At 46.1% G+C, this 13,672-nt stretch overlaps 2 protein-coding genes across 11 annotated transcripts in view; one reads left to right on the forward strand and one right to left on the reverse strand.

The window, feature by feature from the left end:
- The window catches only part of GPR137C (G protein-coupled receptor 137C), a 64,790-nt gene extending 55,755 nt beyond the window's left edge, over nt 1–9,035 (reverse strand). The window contains exon 1 of one of the 3 annotated variants that reach the window (XR_016217823.1): nt 8,206–8,783. Coding sequence is in view for 2 of the 3 variants with exons in the window: in XM_002718247.6 (XP_002718293.1) it covers nt 8,206–8,652 (447 nt within the window). In the remaining variant the exon portion in view is untranslated. Of the gene's footprint in view, nt 1–8,205 lie in introns of all 3 variants that reach the window. The other 2 variants (XM_002718247.6, XM_089309708.1) reach the window with 2 other exon arrangements.
- Nucleotides 9,036–9,132: 97 nt separating this feature from the next.
- Nucleotides 9,133–13,672, forward strand: part of TXNDC16 (thioredoxin domain containing 16) — a 100,604-nt gene continuing 96,064 nt past the window's right edge. For 2 of the 8 annotated variants that reach the window (XM_008269654.5, XM_070053661.2), the window contains exon 1: nt 9,302–9,501. The gene's annotated coding sequence lies outside the window, so the exon portion shown is untranslated. Of the gene's footprint in view, nt 9,502–13,672 lie in introns of all 8 variants that reach the window. The other 6 variants (XM_089309699.1, XM_089309700.1, XM_089309702.1 and 3 more) reach the window with 5 other exon arrangements.

A 13,672-nucleotide genomic window follows, 5' to 3' on the forward strand; every position in this document is an offset into this window, starting at 1 on the left:
GTAATATTCTTGCTAATTTTTTTGCTTATCCACTTTTAAAAAAACATTTTATTTCAAAGTCAGAGCTACAGAAAGAAGGAGGGAGAGACAGAGAGGTCTTCCATCTGCTGGTTCACTCTCCAGATGTCCATAGCAGCTAGCACTGGACCAGGATGAAGACAGGAGCATCATCTGGGTCTCCTACATAAGTGGCAGGGGCCATCTTCCACTGCTTTTCCCAATACATTAACAAGGCATTGGGTCAGAAGTGGAGCAGCTAGGACATGGTGCTGGCATTGCAGGAGGTGGCTTTACTTTCTACATCACAGTGACAGCCTCTCTTTTTTTTTTTTTTTGACAGGCAGAGTTAGACAGTGAGAAAGACAGAGAGAAGGGTCTTCTTTCCATTGGTTCACCCCACAAATGGCCGCCACGCTGCGCCGATCCGAAGCCAGGAGTCAGGTGCTTTCTTCTGGTCTCCCATGCGGGTGCAGGGCCCAAGTACTTGGGCCATCCTCCACTGCCTTCCCGGGCCACAGCAGAGAGCTGGACTGGAAGAGGAGCAACCGGGACAGAACCAGCACCCAAACCAGGACTAGAACCCGGAGTGCCAGCGCCGCTGGTGGAGGATTAGCCTAGTGAGCCGCGGCGCCAGCCTTCTATTCACTTTTGACAGACATTTGAGTTTAATTTAAAGCTACTATGAACACTCACATTCAAGATGCTGTGTGGACATCTAAAACTATGATGGCATAGGTTTTATGACCGGTTTATTCTTTGTTTTCTAAAAAACTGCCAAACTGTTTTCTGAAGGGTTGTAAAAATCTTACAATCCAATCATCAAAGTATGAGTTCTTTTCCATCTCTTAGTATGCTCAGCCTTTTTAATTATATTCTTGATAGTTGATAGTAATAATTTATTGTGGGTATAAACTTCACTTTCCTAATAACTAATGTTGTTGAGCATTATTTCTTGTAGTTCTTGACCATATATGTATCTTCTCTGAAGCGTCTGTTCAAATCTTTTGCCCACTTTTAGATTTTATATAATTGAAAAAGTTAATATATTCTGGATATGTACATTCTGCCATATATATATTTCATTTATTTCTTCCCAGTCTGTGGCTTCCCTTTTCATTATATCTTGCCAAAGTGTTTTGATAAAGTCTCATTTGTCAGTTATGGTTCATATATTTTTCCCCTACAAAATCTGTCTTCTCTGGGAGTTGCGAAGTGGGCCTATTTCCTCATTTCCTTCTACAAGTGTTAGCTTTTACATTTACATCTATGATCTGTATCGAGCAGATTTTAAATTATGGTGTGAGATAAGAATCAGCTTCATTCTTCTTCCCCATAAATGCACCCACGACCATTACATCACCATTTGTTGACAAAATTTTTAACTGCTAAATCACCTTGGTAGCTTTGTAAAATGTTAGTTGACTGTATATATGTGGTTCTAATTCTGGATTCTCCATTCTGCTGTATTGATTTATATGTCTAACTTTCCACTGGTATTACATGTCTTGATTACTGTAGCTTTACGCTCTCTTGAAATCAGAGTGTGGGGCCAGCACTGTGGTACAGCAGGTAAGGCCACTGGCAGCAACCTTGGCATCCCATATGGAGAGTGGTTTGAGCCCTGGCTGCCCCATTTCTGATGCAGTGTGCCTTGCTAGCGTGCCTGGGAAAAGCAGCAGAACATGGCCTGAATGCTCAGACCGCTCCTACCTACATGGGAGACCCAGAAGCTCTTGGCTTCAGATGGGCCCAGCTCCATCTGTTGCAGCCATTTGGGGAATGAAGCAGTGGGCAAAGATCTGCCTCTTCCTAACTCTTTAAATAAATAAGTAAATTTTTTTAAAAAAGGGAGTGTGGTCCTCCAGCTTTAATTTACAAATTATTTTGGATATTCTAAGTTCTTTGTAGCCCCACACTTATATAATAGTCTTGATAACTGCTACCATAAAGTCCTACAGAGATTTTAAGAGGCACTGCATTGACTATATAGGTCAAAGTGGAGAAGAAATGACATCTTAAAAATGTCTTCCAGTGTGTATTTTTCTACTTAGGACTCCTTTAATGTCTCATTTTCTTTTGTAGTTTTCATTGCGAGATATAGTACATTTTTTATTACATTTGCAAAGTGTTTTATTTGGGGACACCACTGTGAATAGAATTTTTATATTTTACTTTCCAATTGTTTTCTGCTAGTATATAAAGTTATATTCCACAAACCTGTTAAACTCACTTATTGTTTCTGGTAGTTTTTTGCTGTGTCTTGACTGTCATGTATCACAAAGGTCAGGTATGGAATTTTCCACTTGTGCAATCTTATCTCACCCTCAAGGTTTCAAATTTTGGATCATTTCAGATTTTTGAATTAGGGATGTTCAACTTGTATACATCACATATTTCTAACATCTGCAATATTTGTAGGTGAGATTCTCTAGTGTGGCTTTTGAATTCATGTTCCATGGATTCCTGTCAAGATTCTGAGTTTGAAGTATATTTCTCTACAGCTGACTCACACTTGGTACTTAGAAGTATTTGAGGTTACTATTGCGCAAGAATAATTTTTCATTTTCAAGATGGGTCTCCTCACTTAACCCTAAACTTTTAAGACAAGTTTTTTATAAGACAACTTGTTATGAATTCTCAAGGAAGACTTTTCTTCCCCCATTTTGCACTTTTTCCATCCAGAGTCAAGAGAGACACGCACAAATTCCAGTATCAACTTCTGATGACCTGCTTTTTTCCTTGGTTCATCCATTAAAGATGTTACTCTTTGATTTTGGCCTTGTTCTGGCAGGATGAAGTCTCTAATTAGCCCTAAGTATCCTACACTTCCAGCATATAAAATTAAAACCTGGGATGTGGGCTAGCAGGAAGTTGCTGATAACTACCCTCACCCTCAAGACCAACACTGATGTGGAATTTCATCACTCTGCATTCGTGTGTGTGTGTGTGGTTTTGCGCCTTGAGGAACTTCCTTACTTATTAGTCTGTCATACATAGAAAAGATTAACTACTCTCTGCAGCAAGGTTAAGGATTTTTCTGAATTTTTGGTAAGATGGTTCTGGTTCATGCATCTTTAACCTAGAAGTGAGGGTCATCTGCTGAGGATGAGGGGGGAAAAGCAGCAAAGATTTGAAACTGTGTGAAATAGCAAAGCAAGTCAGACAAGCACTGAATAATTAGTGATAATCCAAGGAAGTCTGTGTTGTAGAAAGACATCACTTGGGGGCTGGTGCTGTGGCACAGTGGGTTAAAGCCCTGGCCGGCAGCGCCGGCATCCCATATGGGCACCAGTTCAAGTCCTGGCTGCTACACTTCCAATCCAGCTCTCTGCTATGGCCTGGGAAAGCAGTAGAAGATGGCCCAAGTCCTTGGGACCCTGACCCACGTGGCAGACCCGGAAGAAGCTCCTGGCTTCGGATTGGCGCAGCTCTGGCCCTTGTGGCCAATTGGTGAGTGAACCAGCACATGGAAAACATCTCTCTCTCTCTCTCTCTCTCTCTCTCTGGCTCTTCCTCTCTCCGTAACTCTGTCTTTAAAATCAATAAAATCTTTTTAAAAAGACGTTACTTGATGAGACCTTATGGCAACTGGGCTATACTAGTCTTGTACATGAGATGTAGTAGCTATATATGGCACTTAATAACTTTTTTTTACCAATTTCATTGAGGTTGTGAAGATCCACACTACAAAGTGCTTTGAAAATATTATCCATAAAATTTAAGGCAGTACAATCATTTCCTCTGCCACAGATATGTGTCAAACTCTGGCCTCACAGATGCACACAAAATAGCTTATAATCACAGTTAAAAGTCAAACATGGAACTATACCACTATTTCTAGTAAATAGTAACTGACTCATGTTTTGCAGACTTTTCTATTTAGTACAATTTGTTGAAAACAAATTAGTAGAACACTGATGGTGATGGGCCATTTGGTATGGTATGAAAATGTTTGTCAGGTTGGGCATTTATTTGGTTTAGTAGTTAGACACTGGTTATCATGCTTGTCTCCCACAGTGGGGCACCAGGGTTTAAAAGCCAGCTCTGCTCCTGACTCAGCTTCCTCCTAACAGACACTGGAAAGCAGTGGTGATGGTCCAAGTAATTGGGTTCCTGTCACCCAAATGGCTGAATCGGATTCCGTTCCTCAGCTCCTACTCCAGTAAGGTGCCACTTTAGGCATTTAGGAAGTGGGCCAGTGGATGGGAGCTTTGTCTCTCAACTGAATAAAATACTTGTTAAGCCAAAGACCAGCTGTAACCAAAATTAACTTTGTGACTAGACTAATAAAATCTAAGACAATGTTAGCATTTATAATGTGAAATCCTTTAGACAGAAAATAAAGATTCCAGACAGTATGCAAGTAATTTACCTCAAGTGTTCATCAAAACAGTTAACCTCGTATTACATGACTAAATATTTTCAAGATTTGGGCCTTTTCAGATTTTGATTCAGTAACATACTGAACATTACTCCAGCTGCTATGAGATAAAACTATGATCAACTAAGTTTTTAATCCAAAGCTTTCTATTGGAAATACCTTTGTGGGAAATCAGAATGTAACAAAACCAATGTACCTGTATACTCAGTTGTACATTATTTGTAACACCATCACTATTTGGAAGAATATATCCATCAGCAAATATAATAATAGCATCCATGAATTTAAGAGCTCAGATTTTAAATTTAATTTCCTGGTTTTAGCATTGTGATCAACTTACTATACTTTATTGTGATTAAGCAACTGAGATTGATACTACAAAAATACAAGAAAGATACAAATATGGACCTCAAAGATGAACTTTGATTTTGGCATATATCATAATACTCCTAAGATAAGTACAGTGTCAACTATCAACTGTGAATCCTTTTGTATGCTCTAATGGTAGATAGCATCATTTTTATCATTAAATCTGTTTTAAAGATGAGTCTTCTGTTTAAGTATAGAAATGTGAACCTCTCTCAGGTACAGTTCATGCTTCTGCTGGTCCTGATCCAGTATAAGCTCAGCGGGGGTTTTATATTAGTGTATGTTTTTCTCCCCAGTTATCTGCTTCCAGGAGATTAAATATGACAGGTTGAAGAGCCCAACTGTGGGGCCAGCATTGTGGAACAGCACGTTAAAGTCACTGCCTGGGATGCCAGCATCCTCTATGGGCCTTGGTTCGTGTCCCGGCTGTTCCACTTCCCATCCAGCTTCCTGCTAATGGCCTGGGAAAAGCAGAAGATGGCCCAAGTACTTTGGTCCCTGCCACCCATATGGGTCTAGACCCAGAAGAAGCTCCTGGTTTCAGCCTGACCCAGCCCTGGGTGTTGCAACTATCTGGGGAGTGAATGAACCAGGGGTTAGAAGATTTCTCTTCTGTCTCCCCTTCTTTTTTTGACATTTAAATAAATAAATCTTTAAAAAAAAAAAAGCCAATCTGTTTCAGAAAGGGCTACTTCCTCTTAATTCTATGCAACTGTAGCCATCAAAAAGAAAAAGTGCTTTAGGAAATTCTTAACTTTGCAAGAAGTTTTAGAAGACTGACCAAAATGTGTGCAAAGTATTAATACTTATTTTACCAGCTTTATATATTGATTCATTGTTCTTTATAATGAATCCTTAACATCAGAATGTTTTTAATTAGTGAGAAATAAATAGATGCAACAAATATTTTATAAAAGCCAAAAGTAAAACTGAATTGGTATTTGCGACAATAGTGAAGGGAGAATGATTTGGTAATCAAGAAGCCCAAATATAAAAACAAATACAAGGGCTTTTGGCTAAAAAAATAATTTTGTTAGTCAGACTTTCCCTTCTTTTCTGCTATAATGTGAAAAACTCACTTAGAAAAACAGTAATCGTTGAGAAGTATACTTCCAGTTATCCAGAACTGATAAAATTTGAAGTCAAGTACTCTTAAATAGATTCTTGTGGATGTTCTCTAATGAACAGGGAAGTGATTTCTGGTTAATACACCTGTTTTGTAAACAAATTTCCCAAACAGTTCAAAAATTTTCATTTAATGACAATTATGTTCTAAAATTGGAAGATTATAAAGAACAACCCACATCATTGTTAGCAGACAATAAAAGATAAAAGTTTCAGCCCATCTTCTTTCCAAATTGTATTTTCTAGAACAGTTTCATTACTTTTTTAAAAAGCACATCACACACTCAACAGAGTCATTCAATAGTAGGAATTATAGGTTAAAAAATTTCCTTACTAATCTGGAATATTAGCAATCAAAGTCTGGAAACCTAATCTAGACACTGTATGCTTTATGCTGTAGAAGCCTATTTTTTAGAATTTTGAGTTTAAATATAGCTTTTCCCCCCTACTGTGATAGTATTTAAGCACTCTGCATTCACCTTCAGTTATGAGGTACTGACTTGGAGAGGATTCAGAAGAACCTCCTGGAACACTAGAAATGCTTTGTATCGTAATCTGGGTGGTGGTAACATGGGTGTGTATGTATGTAAAATTTCATCTACCTAGTCCTTTGATGGTATGTTACACCATAAGTAAAGAGTGTTTACCTACTTTATGGGCTGTCCATCAAATATTTAACACTTAATGATTAAGATAATTTGTTTTAAAGTCATTAACGAATAGGGGAAAACCAAGCCACGTGACGTTCATGGAATAAGCGATGCTAGTAGTCACTTTTAAGTAAATTAACTATATCTAAAGCTACAGCAAAGCTTCAAGATGAAAAGTCACTAACACGAGGAATGGTGGTAGGAATAACACTTTTTTTTTTTATAGTTTCAGTACAAAGAAGTATTATAAGCCCTTATACAACTAAAAGACAACTACCTCAGTAAATGACGTAACTATGGCATGATTATTTGATTTCAGAGTACCCATGCTTTTTATTTACTCTCAAGGTTTTTTGTCACTATATTGCTTGAGTTTCTAAAGGATGGAGAAGGAAAAGGATTAAACTTATATTAGTTTTCTTGAGGATGTAGCTGTTTGAATAGAAAATCCCTCATTCTATTTCCTGTTTATGAAGGCAGCAAATAAGTGGTTTGCATAAGAAACAGAAACACTATACCTCAAGTATTTTTCTACTTTTGCTTGGAACTGTGTTAATTCTCATCACCTCCAAAAGCCTTTGAGAGGATTAGCTGCATGGACCAATATTGTTCTATATTAGTCAGTATTAAGCATATGATGTCACCTTGTTTCCTCCGCTTCTCAAGCTTTTCTTTTCAGGGAAAGAGGGACTTTTTGGAGGGCATTTCTCCAAATACCACTAGCCTGATACACATGATTGACAACCTTGCAATCCCAAACCTGTTTGAAATGGGTCAAATACCTAAGCGCTGCAGAACAATGCAATCCAACCAGCGATTCCCCATCGAAGAGAAAGGGGGTGTGATTAGATTCCAGCTATTAAGCAAGTTACGGCACAGTTTGGACGTTTGTTTCTGCAATAGGCACAGGATAAGCAAGTACTTTCTCTCTTAATTAGCTCCAAGAAAGAAAGAAAGAAAGAGAAGCCTAGGCTCCGGGAGCTGGGACCCGTCACCACAGCACGAAGCAACCGGGGCCAACATGAGGGGCTTTCCCGAGGTCCCTGCACCGAGCCCCGGCTGTGGATCCTGATGCTGAACCCCGCCCGGCAACTATCGAACGGCCTCGGTGCGAGGCTTCGGGAGCCACAGGAAAGGAGCCGCAGGAGGGAATAGAAGCTTCTAATAAAAGAAACGCAGCAACAATAGCAGAGGCACAGCTCTGCCTGGTGACGTAATGGCTGGCGGCCGGCCAGCTCCGGCAGAGCCGCGGCTGCCTCAGCATCCAGCCTCCCTCAGCCCGCTCCGGCGTCCGCCGAGCTCCCGGGGCTGCCACTTCTTGCGATGCCACTTTCCCGGGGCCATCAACGCCTCCCCTTCGGGGGGCCGGGCCCCCAAACGAAGGGCTGAGGCTTGCTTTTTGTGAGTTGACACAGACACACACGCACACACACACACACACACGCACACGCCCGCCGTCCCCCAGCCCCCTGCGAAACCGAGTCTACCACGGTCAAGTTCGGGGGGCTAAAAAAAAAAAAAACAACAACACCGGCGCTCCCTCTCGGCGGGCCTCAGTTTCCCCAGGCCGGCTGCGAGTCCGCTTCGCCCCGCCTCGCCCCCCCACCCCCTCACCCCGCAGCCGACGGGGGTCCTCGGCGGGACTCGGGGGGCCCCCGGCGCGCCGTCCTCCCGCCTTACCTCCGCCAGGTAGAGGTTGAGCAGACAGAGCGTGGAGAACTGGAGACAGGAGGGGAAGCAGTAGAGCAGCCAGTGGGGGAAGAAGTGCAGGTGAGCGGGCGGCCGGAGCAGGGGCAGGGAGCCGCTGAGCGAGAAGGCGGCGGAGAACAGGGTGGTCCTGAGCGCTGCCCAGAGCAGGCAGAGGAAGAGGCAGAGGCTCTGGTAACTCAGCCGCCGCTCGCGGTACAGGAGCAGGCGCCACAGCTGCAGGTAGGCAAAGGCGAAGAGCGCGGCGTAGAGCAGGGCGTGCAGGACGCTCAGCGCCAACTGCACCGAGCCCGGCACCGCGGCGCCTGAGGCGGCCTCGACGGCGCCGCCGCCGCCGCCGCCGCCCGCGCCGGGCGTCGAGGGCTCGCGGGCGCTCGCGGGGGCGGCGGGGGCCGCCGGGCCCGGCACGGACACCCTCATGAGGGGGCCGCGAGGCGGGCGAGGGAGCGCGGGAAGGAAGGGGCCGGACTCGGAGCCGCCGTCGTCGAGGGAGCCAAGGATTGCCCCGTTACCCCCCACCCACCCCAGCCTGCGACCCCAGGAAGCGCCGTGACAGGACCCGGAGCCCCGCGCAGAGCAGCCGCGGCTGCCCCCTGACACCGCCTCCTCGCCTCCGCACCCCCCACCCCCTCCCCGGGGGTCTCGGCTCCTCCTGCTGCGGCTCGGCTCCGTAGCTGCAAAAAACAACTCTCGGCTGGAGACAATCAGCTGAGAAACCCGAGCATTTGAGGCGCTCGCTCCGCACCGTGGGCTCACGCCGATTGGCCCAGGCGGGCACGCCCCCTGGGCGCCGCGCTCGGAAGGCCACGGGCTGCGGGACCCGTCGCTCGAGGGTCGGGAGATCTGATTGGGCGTTCTCGCTCCCCGTTTTCTCCCTCCCCTTCACTGCCCAGCCGCGCTATTGATTGGCTCAGCAAGCGCAAGGCCCACTGGCGCGGGCGGGAGGACTCGGTGGTCGGCTGTCACCTGGGGAGGCGCGCTCCCCGCCCCTCGCGCTTCCTATTGGCTGGGGAACCCTTCACGTAGGGAGCACGAGGAGAAGGAGGAGCTTCTGTCCCCGCCGCCCCGCCCCCTGGAGGCCGACGAGTCCGAGCGGGTGGTGGCCACGGGCGGGGAAGGCGGCGGCGCTGCGCGGTCCCAGGTAGGAGACTCGGTTGCCGGTGGCCTGGACGGCCGGCCTCGCCCCGCCTCCTGCTTCTCCGTGGCGTGCTGGTGGGAACTGTGGCCCGCGCGTCCCCGCCCGCGTGCCTTGCACGCAGGTCTCGGCAGGTGCGTGACAGCGTGGGTCCTCCAGGCTTAGGGCTGTGGTGTCAGCCCTCAGGGATGCGGCTTTCCTCGGGCCAGCGCCGCGCCGCCGAGCTGTGGGTGCCGACGGACCGGGCCTCGCCTGGGCCCTTCTTTAGGGGGGCATGGCCTTTTCGCTGCAAGAACGCGAGGCAACGCTAAGACCTTTCTGGGGGGAAGTGGCAAGAAGCCACCGAGGGGGCAGGGGGAAGGGACCCACACTCTAAGCAAAGGACCCTTCCCACGAAAAGGGCCCCTTAAGAGAAAGAGTGGTGTCAGGATCACTTGGATTTGAAGGCACACGAGCAGGCGAAAGGTGGTTCTTGGAGAGTTTGGGAAGATGCTCTGGGAGTAAATCCTGGGAAAATCTCGGATGCTGGCAGGGCGAGCTGATGGTCTGAGCTCCCACTCCGCAGGTATCGAAGTCTGGTCCCGTTCATGGTACGTGGTGGCGCGGTTCCTGGGGCTGGGAGTGACACAAAGTAGATGCTACAGTAAGGCAGCGCTGTAAATGAGCGAGGACTACGTGGGTCTTCCAACGTGGATTGACCTAGCAAAGAGCATCGTTGGCCTTTTCTGCATTTGGAAATAAAATGAGCGCCGTAGTGCAAGATTAAGAGGAAGTGTTCTCCTTAGGATGAAAGACACTGCTGTCCACTTGCGCAATGAAGACAGTCCTGAGCAGTTCTTTGCCCCAGAAAAGTATTTCCCCCTCCCCTGAGCAGCTGAGTCTCTCTTTAGGTGTGCACCTAGGCACACAGGTATGCCATCTGAGGTCTGGCTTTCAAACTTGGAGATCCCTCAACTGACATGTTTGGCTGCGCAGGCTGAGCAGTGCATTGCACATTAGGGTACTACAGACCCCGTGCCACAGTCTTCCTCTGGAGAAAGAGCTGTTGATTGGAATCCTTATCCACCTTACGGATTCTTAAAGAGTGCGGTTGGAGCAGCACACAGTTCTCTTCCAGCAGGGGGACAGCGTGCTCATGACTGCAGTGAGGTAATTGCAGTTATGTGCTTAAACATTTAATTATAAAATCAGAATCAAGTGATTTTAGACACTTGTCAAAGTCAGGGCCACCACCTGTTGTCGGGCACAGCCTGTTTGTGTGAATTCCGCAATCAGTGAGGTGCAAGTGTCAGGTTGGGAGGGTGGTTTTCTCCTGAAGGGTTTTTCGCTTTCTCGCACCTTCCCTGCTCATGGTGAGGGTAAGCAGCGGCCGGGTAGGGTTCATACTGATTTCAGGACTTTGGTTGTTCAGCTTTGCCCTTTGCAAAGCTCGATGGCCTCCTTGCTTCCATTTTGGAGTTGAGTATGGGGGTGCAGAGAGAGCATTTTCTTCTCGCCACTTGGAGGGGGGCTCTGAAGTAGAGAGGTGTTTGGCTCCTTTGATTGCATCCTTTGGGGCTCATCTGATAAGCCATGGGGATCCCCTCAACGTTTTATCTGAGGCTGGCTCGGTGAGCCGTCTGTCAGCAGTAGCAACATGAAACTGTACGTAAGCTAATTTTTGGCAAAATGTTCTTGCAGGAACGTTGTAAACATTCTATGCCCCATTTGTTGGAAAATGTGAAATGCGTTTTTCCCCCCAGAGAACTGTGCCCACAGATGTTGATAAAATTTATTTAATAGTTGAAGTTGTCAATTTCTTTTTTCCAGAGAGGACAAGCCATTAATTTTATGTTTAATCACAGGGGAAATTTAGGCCTATAAAGGAGAAAGCGATCTAAAAACACTTGCTGGCAGGTCCTCTAAGATTTAAATGTGTCCCAGGGCACAAGAGTTGATCTTGTTGGTCAGAGGGGGCAGACATTTGAAAGTAGAACTGCGTATTTCTTTGTACAGACCCAGTCCCCAGATGGGATTAGTTTAGCTAGAGAGGACCACCAGCTGTTTCCCCTACCCTGGGAGCACATAAAGACAAAGCACCTGTCTTCTGAATCCCAGGAAGACCCGTTAGCATTTTTCTCTGGAAATACTGCCTCCTTGATGCTGTCTGGGGGCTTTCCTTCTGTTTTTGCTTTAATAAATTTAAAAAATAAATGAATGAATCCTTATCTGAAAGAGTTACAAAGAGGAGAGACTCAGAGATCTTCTACCCACTGGTTCCCTCCCCAGATGGCCAGGAGCCTGCAGCTTCTTCTGGGTCTCCCACTTGGGTTCTTCCGCTGCTTTCCCAGGTGTGTTAGCAAGGAGCTGGGTTGGAAGTGGAGCAGCTGGGTTTTGAACCCAGGCGCCCATATGGGGTGCTGGCATTGCAGGTGGAGGCTTAACCTGCTATGCCACAACACCGGTCCCTGGAGGCTTTAATATTCTAGTGCTGAACAAAAACCACTTTTGTTGCCTTTAGCATTTTATTTGCAAGCCTTAGCCCTTTCTGTACTGTAGCCTCACTGACTTGATCTTACTGTGCTTGTACCTTATGCTGGCGTTTGTCCTTAGTTACATGTGTTGGCTCCATCATTTAAATGGCCTGTGTGCGTGTACTTGTTTAGTGATGAGACAAAGTTACAGCTTACATGCTAACTATGTTTGGTGTTGTCAGTACATCATAGTGAGGACTTGAGGACTCTTCCAGGAGGAAGCAGTAAGTCTGTACCTAGTTGGGAGGCATGTGTGTGTTGTATCGGCAAACATGCTATGCAAACACTTGCAGGCCGGTGTCGTGGCTCACTTGGCTCACCCCGGGTTCTAGTCCCGGTTGGGGCGCTGGTTCTGTCCCGGTTGCTCCTCTTCCAGTCCAGCTCTCTGCTGTGGCCCGAGAGGGCAGTGGAGGATGGCCCAAGTGCTTGGGCCCTGCACCCGCATGGGAGACCAGGAGGAAGCACCTGGCTCCTGGCTTCCAATTGGCGCAAAGCGCCGGCCGTAGCAGCCATTTGGGGGGTGAACCAACAGAAGAAAGACCTTTCTCTCCGTCTCTCTCTCACTGTCAAAAAAAAAAAAAAAAAAAAAAAAAAAAAAAAACAAACAAACAAACAAACAAAAACACTTGCCTATGGCTTCTGCCTCCTTTCGGTATTGATGTATACTGTGATATACAGTCAGTTGCATCTTAGAGTCATCTTCCATTTTACGGTCTTCCTACAATGAAAGGAATTGGGTCAATTTTCTGTGAATTCTTGGAAATATCCTGCTTTAACATCTGGGATATGTATTGTATGTTCATGTCATTCTCCTCCTACCTGTTACTAAGAGCAGACGTATCTGTACGGCTAGGCTGAGTTACACTGGGATTACCTCCAACTTTATGAACTTAGAACAAAAGTTTATTTTATGTTCACACTGAGTCATCTGGAAGTTTTGCGCCCTGTTACTCTCTTTCTGGGACTTAGATGATCAGAGAAGTCCTCATTTTGAATGTTATCGGTCATCATAGCAGAGGAACTTGTGTCATGATTTAGAGTGCATGTATGGTGACTCATAAACGCATCCAGAAGTTACTTGTGTCACTTTGCACATTTTATTGGCCAAAGTGAGTGTTGGCCATTCCTAACTCAAGGAAGATGGGAAATCCAGTCTTACCATAAGCAGTCTACCCTTCCTGTCCACAATGCTGCCCTTCCATGACTACCCAGTGGAGATGATCTAACATCCCAGCTACTCACTGTGGTGAGTTCAATGTCCAGGATCTTTACAGATACCAGACTTCACGCTATAGCAGTCTGCACATGAAATCTGCCTGGGAAAGGTTGGAGATGGGGCCATGGGGGTGATTGGGTTGGATTAGGTTTCCAGGGCAGAGCTCCATGATCCATTGAATCATGATGACTTCTTAAGGAGCGATCACTTAGAGGGTGGATGAGGAGGTGTTCTCCATTTCTACTTTCTGGCTTGTCATGTGATCGTCCTTTCATCCCTCCACCATCCAGGTGCACAGGTTACCTTGGATTTTCTCAGGCCAATTTCTAAAAAAAAAAATCTAATTTGAACATTTGGTAATATTACTTTAAAATACCCAAGAGGTGCTGCTTAGGTTTTCAGGTTCTCAGATGCTCCTTAGGTTCTTAGGAAGGAGGGAGGCTCAGGAATGGGTTCCCCATTGTCTCAGGCATCTGGTGAAGCTAGAGGTAGTGGGGGGATGACCCCAAGCAAGCCAGGAAGCAGAGAGTGACAGGGAACACACTCTTCATTCGCCTTCCATTATGAGGCCATCAT

Source organism: Oryctolagus cuniculus, chromosome 12, assembly GCF_051225735.1.
Source record: "Oryctolagus cuniculus isolate XC-2025 breed Fujian yellow rabbit chromosome 12, ASM5122573v1, whole genome shotgun sequence".
In the NCBI taxonomy this organism is placed as follows: domain Eukaryota; kingdom Metazoa; phylum Chordata; class Mammalia; order Lagomorpha; family Leporidae; genus Oryctolagus; species Oryctolagus cuniculus.